This window comes from Diadema setosum, unplaced genomic scaffold (genome assembly GCF_964275005.1).
Source record: "Diadema setosum unplaced genomic scaffold, eeDiaSeto1 scaffold_35, whole genome shotgun sequence".
Classification (NCBI taxonomy): domain Eukaryota; kingdom Metazoa; phylum Echinodermata; class Echinoidea; order Diadematoida; family Diadematidae; genus Diadema; species Diadema setosum.
The window spans coordinates 208,154-228,477 of NW_027307661.1; the positions used below are offsets into that span (position 1 = coordinate 208,154).

Below are 20,324 nucleotides of genomic sequence, written 5' to 3' on the forward strand. Positions count from 1 at the left end.
ATAACATGAGTGGGAAAGTGTGTTTATAGCAACTTTTCTAAAATTATTTTTAGGGGAAGAGTAGAATGATCAGGTATGTCTTAGAGGCTGCTTTTCATGTCTTGAAATCCTATGCACACTCTTCACTTTTAAGTCTAATAATTTTTGACAGGATAATGCCCCTGCTTTGAAAGTTAGCATTAATTATGGACAGAATGTGCGTATATAGCATGCTTAATTTCAGCTTAATCTGATAATTCCTGCTTTGATATTGGTCCGATGGTTTACATTCTGTGTTTTGTCCCTTTCATGGCAAAGCAGTACGGCTCGGTAAAGATTAAGTGCTTGAATAGACACTGTACTTCAGAGCCTCTTCTGTCAGTTCACATTTTTCCAGAGTGTGTGCTTTCTTTCCAGTATTTTGATAAGTTATGGGGGCCCATTCGAATTGAGTTATACATCATTTAAATGCTTAGAGCCTGCTCTTTCAGAATCTGCCCTTACCTGAAAATCCATGTCTGGTGACATTTTGTTGGTTTTGTGGTGCATAATAGATATTCAAATTTGATCTTCGTCACTGTCTAATAAAATGTCGCTATGAAAGAGCAGTTTTAGTATGTAATCAGGGATATTAAGAATCGGAAGCTCTCTCAGTTTTGGGGTATTTGACTTGAAAGATGGCACATGTGACCCAAACGGCCAAAATGAGCAAAACATTTCCGTTGTCAATGTGAACAATGTTTTCCTTGATAAGAACACTTTTGTCAATTCAAGTATACAAAAAATGATTCCTTTCGGATTACGCTAACTCCCTTAGTTTTAAGGAGGTATTGCAGTATAGTCACACACAGTGATAGTTTTACATTGAATATAGGACGATCAAGCCCTTCGTGTGGTTAAAAAGCGATGATATCGATTAGGAAAATGCATTTCCAAGTCAGTTGCCATGGACGCATTTTATATAATTTCGTGTTTGTTTGTTTGTTTGTTTTTTATATGCATTAGCCAGTGTTTCAGAGGGAAAATCCAATTGCCTTACACATGACGAAGTTCTGCAATTGAAAGATGAACTCCAAAGGTGTTATCAGCGCATGAGTAGCGCCGTGCGCACTTCTCCACTTGATGTCGAATCATCAATGAGTCTAGACGACATTTATACGAATCTGGCGATGTTCTCTAAAGGTATGAAGGGTGAAAAAACAGACATGAAGTACGATGATTTCATTAAGCACTTGGAGAACATTTGCGCTAAAAAAGAGTTGAAAAACGGTACTGTACTATTTGGAGAGGCTGGCGTTGGCAAGACAACTTTTCTTGCTAAACTCACTCTGGGCTGGGCTTCGGGGAAATGCCTGGAGGCAGTTGATCTCCTTTTCTTAATTCCTTTGAGGGAAATCGAGGAAAACACATCCTTTGGAGATATCATCATGGGCAAAATATCTGATGGACTGGAATTTGATGGGCCAAGAGTAGAAGAATACATTCGAAAGAACCAAAGAAAAGTGTTGATTCTCTGTGATGGTCTTGACGAATACAGCAAAGACATGGATGGAAATGCCTTAAAAGATGATATTATTGCTGTGTTAACAGGCAATAAGTACAAATGCGCCCCAGTTGTTGTCACCACTCGACCGTGGAGAGCTAAGGAAATTAGATCCATTACCGACTTGGAAAAGCGATATAAATTTGTTGAAATTGAGGGCTTCAAGGAAGAAGATGTGAAGTCTTACATTGCTAAATTCTTCCCCGACAACAATGAAGCTAAAGACGGTCTCATCAGGTTAATGACAGACGAAGACAGTCTTGTGGCAGAGAATATGACGCCTTATCCAATCTTCTGCAGCATGCTTTGTTTCATTTGGAAGGATGAAGGAAGCCGCAGTGTAATTCAAGGACTCGAAACATTCGCTCAACTCTTTGAAGAATTAATTCAGCATCTGAATGATCATTATGCTGGAAAGGAGAAAAGCCAGGAGAAGCAGGTAGAAAAGTCGAAGCAAGGCAGTGACAGTTTACAGCAGTTCGGCAAAGATGCGTTGTATTGCCTCCTAGAGAACAAGCTTGTGTTTAGGGAGGAGGACTTAACGACAAGCCCAAAAGAACTAAAAACCGTCTGTGAAATTGGAGTGCTTACAAGAGAGAAGCGGCTTGTTCGCAGAAGAGAAAACAACAGGAGAGGGACGGAGGTTGTAGTCGAATATCAAATTCCCCACAAGTTATTCCTGGAGTTTCTGGCAGGGATGCATCTGGCATGGCTGTATGGAAACAACAGGGAAGAGTTCAACCGAATAAATAGCGAGGTGATGGAGGATTTCGAATCGTTTGAATATCTGCTTTACTTCACCGTTGCACAAAATAAGGAAGTCGGAAGGGATGTCATCAAATCCTTGTGCCAGATGTATGATGGAGTTATTACCCAATATAAAGATGATTATGATGATTTCCTCGTTGATGTCGCATTTGAATGCCACGAAAAGGATGCTCTGGAGCCTATGATTCCTCTCCTGAAGCAAGTGTCGGAGTTACATATTGCTAGGGGACACACAGGTCGTGGATGGATCTTCTTGTGTAAGGCATGTGACTCTCTGGTAATTACCCGTCCTCTCGTACAGGTCATTTCATAGATTTTTGTTCTATTCTATGAGCATTACCGATGCATTACTGATGCGCTAGGTATGCAGTATTTAGGTAGTACTTCTTCATATTTTGACCACAATTTCTATTATTACACGATATTGCACATTTCCAGAAAGGGGCCGCCTTACGTCGCTGTGTGTCTAGGTGAATTTGGATATCATCAGGAGATCCATAGTTATGGCATTCAAATGGCTATACCTATATGGCTATACCTATAGTAATGTTAACAAAAACTGTACAACTTTTAATACCCTGATGCTCCGATTTCCTGCTTTACCTCGAAATTTGACCTTTTGGCGTCATATGTTTATGTTTGATAGCTTGAAACTGAACACATTATTATACGCAAATATATCTGGAAGAATTATAATGCATTTTGCTTCTTGCTTCCATTAAAAGGCAACACAGCGTTCAGATAACTCTCGTGTGACAAGCATGGATGGTAGCCTCGAATCTGTCAGTCAAGCTCCTGGTCGAGGCATTAGCTTACTCTCCAACCTCACATCATTGCATTTGGAAGATGCCAGACTGGATGATGACTTCTTTACAACGATGGCTTTATTGGCCCCACGATTAAAGGTTAGGTATTTTGCCATAATAATCTTACTCAATGTATTATCTAATTCGTCTTTTGCCCTTGTCAATGTCAGTTATTTTGTTTTATGTACATGTATTAGCATTTGAAATACGTTTACCATAAGAACTGAAACATCATTATTTTTGTGTGATTGAAGATGTCCGTATCCCCAGACAACACCCATTCATTGCGATGTACTTGAAAGCCTTCTGTAGAAGCGATATAAATCAAATTGATCAAGGGTAAAGGACAGGATGTCGTTTGCTTTTTGTAACCTAGCCATTCTTTTTTTTTTTGAAACCCAGGAATTCGGTAATTAATTCAACCACCTCCATATTTTAAGATAAAATGCTTTGTTGACCATGGAATATAAGATTGAGTTTATGTTTTCCATCTGAACCACTTTCCTGTTACTATACTTCCTAAGATACCTAGATCTAGTATTACTTTCGCGGCATGAAGCTCTCGCGAATTGCCACTAGCGTTCAATGCATAATGTAGAATCACGAGCATTTTGCTTTCGCGACTCTTGGCCCCTCGCAAAATTTGGGAGAAAAATCATGCACGCGAAAATTCCTGATTATGACATTCAGCATTTATACAATAAAAAAGTTCCAAAGTGCTTCTACTCTAATGTCTATGAGTAGGTCCTGAGGAATCATCTCTCCGGATTTGGTACCTTTATCCGCCGTATAACGGTTATTTCACAATCACCCTGACTGATTCTACCTATTGTAAATCTATTACAAAGTTTTGTGTACCTCATGATTCTCTTTTTCTCTTTATATGCAACCAATCAGTAAAGTATTTCGCAAAATTGTGCTGGTTGTCATTGTTATGCGGCTGATATACAACTTCATCTATCTTATAAACCTAACGTGTCTTCATTGTCATCTGCCATTGCAAAACTTCAACAATGTTTGCAAAACCTGAAAATCTAGCTTAGTCATTCAGTGGCCTTAATCCTATAAAGCCCAAGGGGGAGGTGGGGCACATTGTGCCCCCTTCGTTTGCCACTCTTACACCCTTTACCCGATTTCAACCAAATTAGGTGACTTTTCCTAAAATCTTAGAGCAAATATGTTCAAATATAATTTAGCTACCTTTGATATTGCTGGTTGTCGTGGCAACCGTAAACTGGCAACCATGTTCGTCAGATATTGCATGTTTTTCTTGTTTGATTGATTGAGGCCTATTTAGGCCATTTATTCGGCAGAATAAAACACAAAAACATATAATAGTGGCGTTCACAATGAGAGCCAGGCAGCCTTGAAAGCATCTTGTGCTTGTGTTAGTTTGCCTACACATGAAAATACTATATACTTTACAATAGCAACATATTACGACTGATTCTGTGTGATATCAAGTAAATAAACATAAACAAAACACCATCACATTAATACGTACATATCATATACATTCACACACACACACACACACGCACACACACATGCAGTAAACATAAGGATAGAAGACAGGAAAGATAAAAGCACATTGTCTGCTCAGTCATGGCTAACTGTTCGAAGAGAGAACGCTTCAGTAAGCACTTAAATCTAGAAAGAGTTGTACTGCATTTCAAACCAGTACTTATTGAATTCCATTCACTTACACCGGTGAACCTAATAAAATGACATGGCACAGTCAAACGAGTAAAATGATACCGTAAATTACTTCGAGAACGAGTGGAATAGATGTGAAAATGAGTTTGTTTGGAAGATATTATCAAATACAGAAGGGAGCATGCCTCTATGATATTTAAACCGGTCTAGGAACACTGCCCCCTGGAAAACCCCCCTCCGGAGAACTACCACTCGGATAATTACCCCCAAGGACAATTCCCCCCTAGGGCAACTACCCATCCGGACAACTACCCTCCAAGGGCAATTACCCTCCAGGGCAATTAACCCCTAGGACAAGTACCCCCAGACAACTACCCTCCTAGGGCAATAACCCCCAGGGCAATTCCCCCTTAGGACAACTACCCCCTGGATAACTACCCCCCCCCCCCCGGTCGGGATAACTACCCCCTGGGTAACTACCCCCGGAGAACTACCCTCTGGATAACTACCCCCTGGGTAACTACCCCCGGAGAACTACCCCTGGGTAACTACCCCCGGATAACTACCCCCTGGATAACTACCCCCGGCCAATTGCCCCCCGGATAACTACCCCCCGGAAAATTACCACCAGGATAACTATCAACAGGTTAACTACCCCCTCCTAGCTCCCATAACTAGGCCCCGGATAACTACCACCCGATAACTTCCCATGGATGAGTACCCCGGATAAGTAGGCCTACAACTCCCCCTCCCCTATAGCTATCAAGAGGAAAATTACCTCCAGGACAGTGCACCACGTCCATTACCCCCTGGATAACTACCTCCCGGGTCATTGCACCCCCTCCCCCTTAACTCTTACTTTTAATAAAAAAGAATGTTATTACTACAGGAAACGAAGTTCTTTGTATTATTTGCCAGGAATCACGGAGATGCTATATACTGATACTTCATCTTATGAAAAGTAAATGTCAATGCCTTTAACCAAAACTATTTTCGCTAAATCTGTATTTTCTTTTACTGTTCCGAAATTTTGGATTTCTCTTGATAGCAGTACAAAAGAAGTTTTAAGTTTGAATGCCTTTACAATTGAACTAAAGACATTTTGAAGAAATGTTACACTTCAGAATGAGTTATACTTTTTGCAATCTTTTTTAACCACAATCGTCTATCGTTTACCACAACTCCATGTTACACTTCTCTATTTTGAGGAGCTTATATCTCATGCCTCATGTGCCCTAAATTTGACCCATCATCTTCCTCTTCCATTTCGCTTTTCTCTGTCCATGTACCGTGAAGGTAGTCTATTCCTGTCATTCATCACTCACCTATCCTCTTTCTTCATGGGCTTCGACAGGGGGGGGGGTGCGTTGGGTGCGAACGCACCCCCTGAATTTGACCCATCATCTTCCTCTTCCCTCTCTCTTTTCTCTGTCCATGTACCGTGAAGGTAGTCTATTCCTGTCATTCATCACTCACCTATCCTCTTTCTTCATGGGCTTCGACAGGGGGGGGGGGGTGCGTTGGGTGTGAACGCACCCCCCTTCAGACTTAAAACAAAAAAAAAAACTTCAGTCTGCGAGCGACCTCAACTCCGGACGATAAATAATTATTCTTTTTTTTATCTTTTATTTTTTTTTTTTTGCACCAGGGACAAAAAAAAATCGTGGGCAAAAACAATTTGCAAGCCTGGTTCTGGCAGTACTGATTTTATACATATCTACTAGTATACGAATAATTTATGAGTTGTGAGTGCATAGGGCACGAATATCGCACGAGGTGCGACATAAGCCACTGGTCTATTCAACAAGGCGCGTAGCGCCGCGTTGAATAGACCAGTGGCGAATCTCGCGCCGAGTGCGGTATTACGTGCCCCAATGCACGAACAAAATCATAAATTTTTCGTTTTATCAGGGGCGTCACCAGCTTTTTTTCAAGGGGGGTGCGTTTTGACACTAAATGTTTACGAGATTTTTGAACAGATATTTAGAACATAGGAAGCTCTCAATCCCTAGACTTTTACTGGTTTTTTTTTTAAGGGAAACCAAGCGGGAGAGGGCACCGGCGTAGCTAGGATTTCATCTTGGGGGGGTTAGTATGCGAGGGAGCGAGCAAGGGTGGGGGAGGGTGTGGAAGTGCCGGAGGGGGTTGTACCCCCTATAAATGGATTATGGAATGACGGTGTGAAACGACAAATTACTGGCACTTAGTGGCAGCGCTATCAGGAGAATGGCATAACGACTACATGCGAGCGAGGGGAGCGAGCGAGCTTGAAAATTTTGACATTTTACAGCCGTTTGTAGCCATATCTTTTTGCTTTGTAAATTAAGGGGGGGGGGCACCGGGCGCAACTGCTGGCAATTACTGGCAGCAACATCAGGTCCCCAAACTGCCGTTTGTAGCTATATTTTTTCGCTTTGGAAATTAAGGGGGGGGGGCGCACCGGGCGCAACTGCAGGCAATTACTGGCAGCAACATCAGAAGAATGGCATAAAGATTAAATGCGAGCGAACGGAGCGAGCGAGCGAGCTTGAAAATTTTGACATTTTACAGTCCCGAAACTGCCGTTTGTAGCCATATCTTTTTGCTTTGTAAATTACTGGCAGCAACATTAGGTGAATTGCATAACAATAAAATGCGAGCGAGCGAGCTTGAAAATTTTACATTTTTACAGTCCAAAAACTGCCATTCTTAGCCATATTTTTTCGATTTGGAAATTAAGGGGGATGGGCACCGGGCGGAATTGCTGGCAATTACTGGCAGCAACATTAGGTGAATTGCATAACAATAAAATGCGAGCGAGCGAGCTTGAAAATTTTACATTTTACAGTCCAAAAACTGCCGTTCTTAGCCATATTTTTTCGCTTTCGATATTAAGGGGGGGGGGCGCACCGGGCGCAACTGCCGGCAATTACTGGCAGCAACATCAGAAGAATGGCATAAAGATTAAATGCGAGCGAGGGGAGCGAGCGAGCTTGAAAATTTTGACATTTTACAGTCCCGAAACTGCCGTTTGTAGCCATATCTTTTTGCTTTGTATAAATTACTGGCAGCAACATTAGGTGAATTGCATAACAATAAAATGCGAGCGAGCGAGCTTGAAAATTTTACATTTTACAGTCCAAAAACTGCCGTTCTTAGCCATATTTTTTCGCTTTCGATATTAAGGGGGGGGGGCGCACCGGGCGCAACTGCAGGCAATTACTGGCAGCAACATCGGAAGAATGGCATAAAGATTAAATGCGAGCGAACGGAGCGAGCGAGCTTGAAAATTTTGACATTTTACAGTCCCGAAACTGCCGTTTGTAGCCATATCTTTTTGCTTTGTAAATTACTGGCAGCAACATTAGGTGAATTGCATAACAATAAAATGCGAGCGAGCGAGCTTGAAAATTTTACATTTTACAGTCCAAAAACTGCCGTTCTTAGCCATAAATAAAGGAGGGGTGGGGCGCACCGGGCGCAACTGCCGGTAATTACTGGCAGCAACATCAGGAGAACTGCATAACAATTAAATGCGAGCGAACTAGCGAGCGAGCTTGAAAATTTTGACATTTTACAGTCCCAAACTGCCATTTGTAGCCATATTCTTTTGCTTTGGAAATTAAAGGGGGGGGGGCGCACCGGGCGCAACTGCTGGCAATTACTGGCAGCAACATCAGGTGACTGGCATAACAATTAAATGCGAGCGAGCGAAGAGAGCGAGCTTGAAAATTTTGACATTTTACAGTCCCAAAACTGCCATTTGGAGCCATATTTTTTTCGCTTTGGAAATAAAGGAGGGGGGGGGGCGCACCGGGCTCAACTGCCGGCAATTAGTGGCAGCAACATCAGGAGAACTGCGTAACAATTAAATGCGAGCGAGCGAGCGAGCGAGCGAGCTTGAAAATTTTGACATTTTACAGTAAAAAACAAACAAACTGCCGTTTGTATAGCTATATTTCTTCGCTTTAGAATTGAAGGGGGCGCATCGGGCGCAACTGCTGGCAAATACTGGCAGCAATATCAGGAGAGCATAATGATTACATTCGAGCGAGCGGAACGAGCGAGCTTGAAAATTTTACATTTTTACAGTCCAAAAACTGCCATTCTTAGCCATATTTTTTCGATTTGGAAATTAAGGGGGATGGGCACCGGGCGGAATTGCTGGCAATTACTGGCAGCAACATTAGGTGAATTGCATAAAAATAAAATGCGAGCGAGCGAGCTTGAAAATTTTACATTTTACAGTCCAAAAACTGCCGTTCTTAGCCATATTTTTTCGCTTTCGATATTAAGGGGGGGGGGGGGGCACCGGGCGCAACTGCCGGCAATTACTGGCAGCAACATCAGAAGAATGGCATAAAGATTAAATGCGAGCGAGGGGAGCGAGCGAGCTTGAAAATTTTGACATTTTACAGTCCCGAAACTGCCGTTTGTAGCCATATCTTTTTGCTTTGTAAATTAAGGGGGGGGCACCGGGCGCAACTGCTGGCAATTACTGGCAGCAACATCAGGTGAATGGCATAGCAATTAAATGCGAGCAAGCGAAGAGAGCGATCTTGAAATTTTTGACATTTTACAGTCCAAAAACTGCCATTTGGAGCCATTATATTTTTTCGCTTTGGAAATAAAGGAGGGGTGGGGCGCAACGGGCGCAACTGCCGGTAATTACTGGCAGCAACATCAGGAGAACTGCATAACAATTAAATGCGAGCGAACTAGCGAGCGAGCTTGAAAATTTTGACATTTTACAGTCCCAAACTGCCATTTGTAGCCATATTCTTTTGCTTTGGAAATTAAAGGGGGGCGCACCGGGCGCAACTACTGGCAATTACTGGCAGCAACATCAGGTGAATGGCATAACAATTAAATGCGAGCGAGCGAAGAGAGCGAGCTTGAAAATTTTGACATTTTACAGTCCCAAAACTGCCATTTGGAGCCATATTTTTTTCGCTTTGGAAATAAAGGAGGGGGGGGGGGGCGCACCGGGCTCAACTGCCGGCAATTAGTGGCAGCAACATCAGGAGAACTGCGTAACAATTAAATGCGAGCGAGCGAGCGAGCGAGCGAGCTTGAAAATTTTGACATTTTACAGTAAAAAACAAACAAACTGCCGTTTGTATAGCTATATTTCTTCGCTTTAGAATTGAAGGGGGCGCATCGGGCGCAACTGCTGGCAAATACTGGCAGCAATATCAGGAGAGCATAATGATTACATTCGAGCGAGCGGAACGAGCGAGCTTGAAAATTTTACATTTTTACAGTCCAAAAACTGCCATTCTTAGCCATATTTTTTCGATTTGGAAATTAAGGGGGATGGGCACCGGGCGGAATTGCTGGCAATTACTGGCAGCAACATTAGGTGAATTGCATAACAATAAAATGCGAGCGAGCGAGCTTGAAAATTTTACATTTTACAGTCCCCAAACTGCCGTTTGTAGCTATATTTTTTCGCTTTGGAAATTAAGGGGGGGGGGGCGCACCAGGAGCAACTGCCGGCAATTACTGGCAGCAACTTCAGGAGAATGGCATTAGGACTAATTCTTCGCTTTGGAAATTAAGGGGGGCGCACCGGGCGCAACTGCAGGCAATTACTGGCAGCAACATCAGAAGAATGGCATAAAGATTACATGCGAGCGAACGGAGCGAGCGAGCTTGAAAATTTTGACATTTTATAGTCCCCAAACTGCCGTTTGTAGCTATATTTTTTCGCTTTGGAAATTAAGGGGGGGGGGCGCACCAGGCGCAACTGCCGGCAATTACTGGCTGCAACTTCAGGAGAATGGCATTAGGACTAAATGCGAGCGAGAGGAGCGAGCGAGCTTGAAAATTTTGACATTTTACTGTCCCAAAACTGCCGTTTGCAGCTATTTTATTTATTTTTTTCGCTTTGGAAATGAAAGGGGGGGGGGGGGACGCCCGATGCGCCCCTCCCCCTGGATCCAGTGGTAGTCAAGGGTGTGGGTTTATGTTCATGACTGGGGGAGGTATGACCAGCGAGGTGGCGTCAAAGTGACCAAGCGGGGAAAGGATGTCCAAAATCTGCACTTTATAGAGCATCCCCTAAACTAATTGTGCGTGTTTGTTTGTGTGTGTGTATTATATACATGGAAAAGTTAGGAATTACCCCAGGTCAAGTCTTTTTATTGGCAATGCAAGACATTTTGATATAGACTAGTATGTAAAGCAACACTGCAAAGTCAATGAATACTAGCTTTGATAATAACGAAGCGTAAGGTACAAAGGTGTACATTCTACATCACATTGCGCAACATTGTAGCGACTCTTCGTTCGGATGTACTGAGTACACTGCGCACATCCTGCTTATATGCAAAATGCCGACCAGGAATCACAATCTTTTGTCGGGTCCGGGCTTTTTAAACAATGTTTCACGCTATATGCCTATTTAATTATGGTTAAAGGAAATCATAGAAAAATATCTTATTTCTGGATCACCCTTTCATTCAAAAGCATGCAGTTTACTAACACTTGAACTACTATTTTGGTAAATCTTTTTTTTTTTAACCAGCGGATTGGGAGGGGGCGCACCCCCCTCCTCCGTAGTTACCATGGTTACGCCACTGCTTTTGAGTGAAATAATTGGACAGATTTCTTGAATTCTAACAAAAAAGCAAGAAAATCTTTTCATCGCGGGAATTATAATTATGTGGGGTTGGCAAATGGTGCACTTGCCGTCCAATATCTTTATGGGGCCAACATTTTTTTCTTTCAAAAGCAAGAAAATCTTCTCATTTCGGGAATCATTAATTATGGGGGAGGGGGGGGGGCAAAACTAAAATATGCTTGCCCCTCCATTTTTTTTTTTTAATGAGGCTAAGGCTCGCTCTTGGGTTGGCAATGTGGATTGGTCAGTTTTAGTAATACATAGACCCTACATACTTGTAAGTAGCACACGTATATACATGCAAACGTGTATACTGAGTAAGTGCTCCGATCCGTACGGTCGATAGATAGTAAACACTGTAGAATACTGATAGATATGTATAAAATCAGCGCTGCCAGAACCAGGGGTGCGTATTGTTTTTGCCGACGAGCTTTGTGTGTGTGTGTGTGTGTGTGTGTGTGTGTGTGTTTGTGTGTGTGTCCCTGGTGCAAACTATAAAAAAGAAAATAGAAAAGAATAATTATTAAGCATCCGGCGTTGAGGTCACTCGCAGACTGATTTTTTTATTATTATTTTTTTTTTTTAAGGATCTGAAGGGGGGTGCGTTCGCACCCAACGCACCCCCCCTGGTGACGCCCATGTTTATACAACACCTTGTCCACAATCACAGTACTAAATTAGTGACCGCTAACTCAGGAAGGCCCAAAAATAAATGTAACAATTAGGCCGAGAATTGTAAACCACCCTGTGTACTGCTTTCAAACACTCGTCATGATTCGACCACACAGTCACAGGAATCACAAACTTCGCAGGGTCTATACCCATTCTACGCTAACGTTAGATCGAGTTAGGCCTGATCTGAGATGTCGGTAGATCTAGTAGTAGGTCTAGACTTTCTCTATATCCGAAAATGATTTTGTATAAAAACACAGAAAAATAATAAAATTACGGTTTCTCAACTTGAAATGAAGTCTTGATTTTGGGATCACGTAGCAGATCAGAGTCAAAACTAAAAACACAGCAGTAGGTAGGCCGCAATACATGCAACTAGCTAGGTAAAGTAGCTGCGCGTTAACGTTGCAGTACTCCGCCGCGACTGGTCTGTTTACCGGCAGCGCATCACAGCGCAGCCGGCCAGCACGTACAATGTAGTTCGCTGGCGCTTTGCTGCTGGAGCCACAGAACTCAGTGAGCGGCCATGCTTTAGTAGCCCCCCACGAAGCCGTGCTATAGTACCTTCGAGCCGTGCAATAGGCCCATGCCAGGGGCCTATTGTATGGCTGTCACTCTCAATGAGTTTGGTAGGTATTTTCTGTTGAATGTCATGTGACATGTTCTTGGCCAATCACAATTCGACATCATTCTGAGGTGTTGTATAATATTCTATACAGTGCCCCCATAAAAATATTGGAGGGGCAGGCATATTATAATTTTGCCCCCCCCCCCCATAATTCCCAAAATGAGAAGATTTTCTTGCTTTTGAAAGAAAACAAAAATGTTGCCCCCATATTGGAAGGAAAGCGCACCATTTGTCCCACCCCACATAACCATAATTACCGCGATGAAAAGATTTTCTTGCTTTTTTTGTCAGAAATCTGTCCAATTATTTCACCCAAAAGCAGTGGTGTAACTACGGAGGGGGGGGGGGCACAACTGGTGAAAAAAAAAAAGACTTCATTCATGGGTTAGTAAACTGCTTTTGAATGAAAGAGTGATCAAGAAATAAGATATTTTTCTATGATTTCTTTTAACCATAATTAAACAGGTATATAGTGTGAAACATTGTTCAAAAAGCCCGGAGCCGACAAAAGATTGTGATTGAGCATGATTCCTGGTTGGCATTCTGCATATAAGCAGGATGTGCGCAGTGTACTCGGAAAATCCGAACGGCAAAAAGAGTCGCTACAATGTTGAGTTAGTACACCTCTGTACCTTACGCTTCGTTATATCAAAGCTAGATCATTGAGTTTGCAGTGTTGCTTTACATACTAGTCTATATAAGAATGTCTTGCATTGCCAGTAAAAAGACTTGACCTGTGCTACAGTGTAATTCCTAACTTTTCCATGTATATAATACACACACACAAACAAACACGCACAATTAGGGGATGCCCTAAAGTGCAGATTTTGGACATCCTTCCCCCGCTTGGTCACTTCGACGCAACCTCGCTGGTCATATCTCCCCCAGTCATGAACATAAACCGACACCCTTGACTACCAGTGGCGGATCTAGGGGGAGGGGACACCGGGCGTCCCCCCCCCCTTAATTTCCAAAGCGAAAAAGTATAGCTACAAACGGCAGTTTTTGGACTGTAAAATGTCAAAAGTGAGCCTCTTCTTCAACTCAGCGAAAACAGCTTCACACTCATCAGACCATTCATAGGGAACTGGCGCAGCTGTCTTCTTCCCTCTCTTCTTCCTTGGGTCGCCGCTTATCAGACGGTACAACGGGGCCGCGATCTCAGAGTATGACTTGACATACCTGCGGTAGTACCCGCAGAATCCGAGGAACTGCTGCACTTCCTTCTTGTTAGACGGTAGTCTATGCAGAAGCGTAGACTTCCATCCTTCTTCTTGGCGATGACAATGGTGGAGGCATATGGGCTGCTGCTTGGTCGTATAACACCGGCATCATTCATCTCCTTCAACATGTCTTTCACGTCCTGGTAGAGGGCTGGTGGGATTCCCCGGTATGGGAGGCGGAAAGGGACAGGGTCGACGAGGGGAATCTGGTGCGTAATCGACGTCGTATGGCCGTAGTCTGTCGAATGGTGGGAAAAGACATCGCCATTTCTCTCGAGGAATTGCTGGACCTTGCTGTGCTCGTTATCCCTCAGGTGCGATAGGTCGATGTCTTTTACATGTGTCACGGTCTGTGTGTGGCACCGGGCTTGATGTCTGCTGGTTTGCTGCTGCTCTTTTGGTGACCCAATGCTGTAGATTTCCTTCACAGCTCGAAGAATGGCCATGGAGGTATTTGATGTAAGGGTGATGGGTAAGCCGCCAATATTTCTGATTGTCACAAAAACGATACCTCCACTTACCGGCGACAGTGTGTGAAGACAGGTCAGGTTTCCATTAGCAGAGGTTGGTTCTACCAGAGCGCAGCAGTCTGGAACCGGAGTCCTTCCGCGCACGCGGCCGTTCACAGTTCTCTGCTCTCCTGGTACCACCTGGAGAGGTCGCCCATGCAGAGTCACGCGTCCAATGAAGTCTGCCTTCCCACTTACATCTGCCATCCCCAGATGCATGAGAGCTGCTTTCCAGATGGAGTCCCTCTCCCCTACAGCATGTAGGAAAGACTCTCTTCCTTGCACCCTCACGCAGTCCTCCTCTAACGTTCTGATAACATTGGTTCCGACTGGCAAAGGGACGTCACGCTTGTGCTTCGTCGTGGCTGTCACCAGTGTCGGTACCTTTGTGTACTCGAAGCCTAAGATGGATAAGCTTGAGTCGATTACCCCCAGTACACGCACCTCGTGGTCGTCGGCACCGATGACGGATAAATCAGCAGCCCTGAGAGGTTGTCTGCACAGGCCAGGGTGAGTACGCCACAGCTCCTCAGATACGGTTGTGACCTGCGAACCCGAGTCGATGAGTGCGTTGACATCTTTGCCGTTAATTGTCACCAGAGTCTCGTTGGCTGGTCCCACGACGCCCAGGTCATTTGTCCTCGTCGTAGGGGTATGAGTCGTTGAAGTCGTGTTGTTTGGGTGGGTTGTGATTTTGTCAGTCTTTGTCAAGTCAGGGGGTCAAGGTCAGTCTTATTAACGCCCACGGCCACCGCTGTGGGCCTTACCCGTTTAAAGGATGGGCAGGCACGTGAGAAGGGCAACTCCTAGCGAAATGTCCCTCCAGTCCGCAGATGTAGCAGGCAGTCGACCTCTGCGGGGGAGGGGGAGGGGGGCGTGGCATGGACTGCGGAGAAGGTTGTTGCGGCGCTCTAGTTTCCAGCGCCGTCATCCGTCTCCCCAGGTCCGCCATTCTAGACAGATGGGCCTGCTGGTCCTTCCGCACGTCTTTCAGCACCGCTAGAATCTCCCTCATCGCCGGATCTCCACTCTGCCTGTTGCCCTCTGCCACCTTCCCTTGCTGGATGTTGACACCCCGGGGAGCGTGGCCAAGATGACGCCTGGTTGCCCTCTCTCTGGCGAGGTGACAAAGTTCGTCCTTCAGGGCTCGAAACGTCATGAGTCGCGGCCGCATGGTTGACAATCTCGCCCGCATGGGTGACAATCTCGCCCGGACCTCATCATCACGCAGGCCCCTCATAAACTGCGTGGTCAGTTTTGCGTCCCTATCCTCCATCTGTACGCCGTCATACAGTGTCTCCTCTACATTGCATAGAATACCCTCGAGCGCGATCGCAAAAGAACCAGCTTCCTCGTGTTGCCGCTGTACCCTCTCGTAGAACTGCGCCATTGGGTCGCCATGGCAACTCCCATCTGCGTACTCAAGTCTCAGTTCATGGACAGCGGCTTCCGGAGTGCGCTCACTCGGGGGAATGTTCAGGACCAGACACCGTGCTTCTCCGCTTAACCCTAACTAGGCCGGGCTATTCAGGTAGATGATAGAGCCGGGGGGGGGGGGGGCCTCCCAGGCCCCCCTCCGGATCTCGGCCGTTGACCGCGCGATCGTGACGAAAATTGGCACACGCATTGCCTATGATGTAATCTAAAGTACCATGAAGTTAATTTTTTCAAAAATTATCATTTACACTAAATTACAGTGTATGCTAATTTATGCATAATGATGCATGAAATCAGACAATTTGGTATAAATCACTAAATAAAGCTCAAAACAGGCACATTTTTTGTGTAAATATTCTTTTTAGTGTCCTTAGCAAATGTGAGAGAAAGAAATTGCGCAATCAGAAAAAATTTCCTTAGTATTTTATTGTTTTTTGAATTTCTTATGTATTTCTTTGTTTTTTCGAATTTATGTTTTTCATTGTTTTTTCGATGAAATTTGTCCGTGACATTGTTCCGAACAAGAAAATGCATTATTAATTGATTTTAATCCATAAAACCCCAAAATAATCATGCTTTTGTGAAATTTGCCTGTAAACACAGTTTGCATTGAAATTGTACACAAATTCACGTTTTTGAGCAATTTTTGGTCTGACATGCACGTGCATATTTATGCGCAACTTCGGAACCGTATCAGGACAACTCCCCTGGAGGACTACTCCCCCGGGGACTACTCCCACCTGACAGCTCCCCCGGAGGACCACTCCCCCGGAGGACGTCTCCCCATAGTGAAAACTTTCGACTAGATTTGGACAAAAAGTCCATGCGTGTCCGCTCCGTTCACAGCTCCGCTTTGTTCACTTTACTATACGCCCGACTGGCCACGGGCTCCTCGTAAGAGCGAGACGGGATTGCTCCATTGTTGGAAATAGGGGTAACCGTATCATCACATGCAGCGCACCTTTGTCACCCGTCTCTCCCGTAGACCATACGAGCACACACACACACACACACACACACACATTCCACATATATGTAAAATGTAATAAAACACGTAAAGTTGAAATTTGACGCTACAAAAGTACACAATCTTACCGGTTACCAATGCAGTCTTCACACTCATGATAAATAAAGTACATGGTTTTGTACATGTGGGACTATACGCAGCTAAGCGTTTACGCTACTTTTCCACTGCCGAACAAAGCGATTTCGGGATTTTATTTCACCAGTTAACTATAATATCCCTCATAAATGACAAAATTTCGTCGTTATAAGAACCATGAAATCATATATCTTATCTTCATTGTCATGAATATTCTGCTAAAGAAAGAAACTGGAAACAAATCCGTCGATTCACCGAGTCGAAGCAATGGTCATTGTCAGCCTCTTTGCGCGGGAATGCCCAAGAGTTACTACTCCCCCCGAACTGCGAATGGAAAAGTCGCATTACGTCATGGGCGGTTTTCCTCCATTTGGAGGCATTTTACATTTTATGCAAAACTTTTCAGGACAAAAGTGCAACGAGATCTTTTGACCAATCGCAATGAGTTTTACATGGTTGTTAAGCTTAGTATATGCTCTTTCTAAAACCGTTCGCCCCAAGTCGATACGTGCCTGCATTCTCGAGTTATGGCCTTTGGCGTGTGCAGGTGCACGTGAACTTGCTGGATTTGGAATCATTTCCCATAGACTCTTGCCTAAAAAAGTGAATGCGTAACAACTTTGAAACAAAAAGTGCAATATGACTATTGCCCCTGTCATAAACTTTTGAATGTCATCACATAGTAGACAATTTCCGCTTTCAAATGATACTCGCCCCAAGTGAAAAAGTTAACTGGAACAAAGAGATTTTATTAGAAAAGCGAGACATTGTCATATTTTGCCCTTGCAAATTACGTGTTATAGCGACGTACGCGTATGCACACGCGCGGAAAGGTAGCAAATGTCCACTAGTTTTCACTATGCGGAGGACTACTCCCCCGGAGGACGTCTCCCCCGGGGGACAACTCCCCCGGAGGACAACTGCCCCGAGGGACTACTCCCCCGGGGGACAACTCCCCCGGGGGACAACTCCCCCGGAGGACCACTCTCCCGGAGGACAACTCCCCCGGGGGCAACTCCCCCGGAGGACAACTCCCCCGGAGGACTACTCCCCCGAGGACAACTCCCCCGGGGGACAACTCCCCCGGAGGACAACTCCCCCGGAGGACTACTCCCCCGAGAACAACTCCCCCGGGGGACAACTCCCCCGGAGGACCACTCCCCCGGAGGACAACTCCCCCGGGGGGCAACTCCCCCGGAGGACAACTCCCCCGGAGGACTACTCCCCCGAGGACAACTCCCCCGGGGGACAACTCCCCCGGAGGACAACTCCCCCGGAGGACAACTCCCACCTGACAACTGCCACGGGGACGTCTCCTGGGGGACAATCCAATACAGTAACTGAACAGAGATGTTTCTTTTTCGTGTCCTAGAAATTTAATCCTTGTGGGATTCATTTAAGAGTACATTATATATCTATTCTTGTGTGAAAATTATTTGCTTCAGAATGGTCTCATATTCAAGTAATGTGCAGTTTAATGCTTCCAGGTAAGCGTCCCTGGTCAGTGACGGGGCATTAATCTGCACATTACTTGAATATGAGACCGTTCTGAAGCAAATAATTTTCACACAACAGTAGATATATAATGTACTCTTAAATGAATCCCACAAGGATTGGAACAATCATCCCTCAGCATTCCCACTGATTCCCACTGATCGGTTACTAGCCATCCCCTTTAAGATTAAATTCATCTGTGTAAAAACAGTATTCTTTTTATATAAAATTTAAATCAAAGTTAGCGTTACCTAAGACACGTCCATCTTTATAACAAAGTTTTTGAAATCTCAGCACAAAGTTTTTACCATTGTACACGCTACATGTAATGTCGAAAAAAGTAGAAACGCAAGTCCATTTTATCACTGAAAATTGGTCAAGAGATGAACACATTGACGTAAACACGCTTTTGAGGGGAGAGTTCATTCCTTAGCATGTACCTGTTATTCTTCATTATTGTATAATATTTCAAGAAGTCCATTCTTTGATGATTTTCTTTTTCTTTTTGCAATTCATGATTATGATAAGGAGTATGTTAAATGAAAGAAAGATATTATTCAGAGGGTTGAAGGTTCAAGTTTTTGAGTTTCTTCAGTTTGTCTCCCTCTACAAAGGAATATGTTGTTAGAAATACCCTTTTAATCTGTTTAATTCCCAATCGTGAATGAACGTGATTGTTACAATTTGAGTCGTTTTGTACATTGTATAAGTTACTGTATAAGTTACTGTATAATTTGTACATGAAGGGTTTTCTTATGTTCTGAGATTGATTTCGTTATGTATAGTAAGCATCTTGTTTTTGTTTGTATACCATTTGCTATTTCATATGTGAGAGCGCCATGAGCATCATTATTGATGAACTTTCAGCGCTTTATAAGAGGCCACTATTATTATTATTATCATTATTAATGGGGTTATGATTTTTATCTTAGATTCTTATGATAGTTACTACAGTATCCTGTATGTCACTGTCAGTAATACTTTATTGTGCAATTTTCGTTTGTTTATGTTCACTGAGAATTTATCTGAACATCATTACAATTCTTAATGTCGGAGAAATAATTGACAGAAAAAAATATGAATACTCTGTGCCTGAAAAGACTTGAACGTGTAAAAAGGTAATATCTTCCAACAGCCCTGGGAAAGCACACCCGTACGACCAACAGAAATCTCTCAACCACAAAGATTGGATGATTCGAGTTTCAATTAATTGAAAATTGAGTTTTGTTTCACACAATTTTATTTGATAGCGTTTGAACATGAAAAACAAAAACAACAAAAAATGTCTAGCGTATAAAGAGTAATTGAAATATGCAAACAACACTTTTGCACGGAATGGTATACCGGAGATTGTGGTATCAGATAACGGTACGCAGTTTACAAGTGACCAGTTCAAAGAGTTTGCTTGTCAGTACCAATTCAAGCATGTCACGTCTTCATCACTATAATATATGTAGCAATGGGAAAGCTGAAAAGACAGTACAAATCGCAATGTCTAATGAAACAGGCAATGAGAGATGGAACAGATCCAGATTTGGCATTTCTTGACTATCGGAACACATCGATCGATGGGCTAGATGCTAGTCCTGCACAATTGTTGATGCAGAGGAGGACAAGGACCACCCTGCCAACAGCTAGCCAGCTGCTGAAACCAAAAGTAATAAAAAATGTGCAAACAAAGCTGACCAAGAAACAAAAGTGCAGTAAAATTACTTTGATCGAAGCGACAAAAAATAAAAAGCTCTCTCCACTCAAAGAAGGAGAACAAGTGAAGATGCGAATGTAAAACAATCTCTGGAAAGATACTGTTGTTAAAGACATAATTTACCATTTGCAGATGAAACAAAAACCCAGCATTAGTGCTTTAAAATAGTTCTAAAATGTGAGTTAGGAATAGAAACAA

The 20,324-nt window shown here is 43.6% G+C and overlaps 1 protein-coding gene across 1 annotated transcript in view; it reads left to right on the forward strand.

Annotated features, from left to right (window-relative positions):
* LOC140245800 (uncharacterized) overlaps positions 1–20,324 on the forward strand; it is a 137,453-nt gene that overhangs the window by 48,534 nt on the left and 68,595 nt on the right. Inside the window, 2 exon segments of the mRNA XM_072325314.1 lie at positions 999–2,567; positions 3,016–3,195. Coding sequence (XP_072181415.1) covers positions 999–2,567; positions 3,016–3,195 — 1,749 coding nt within the window.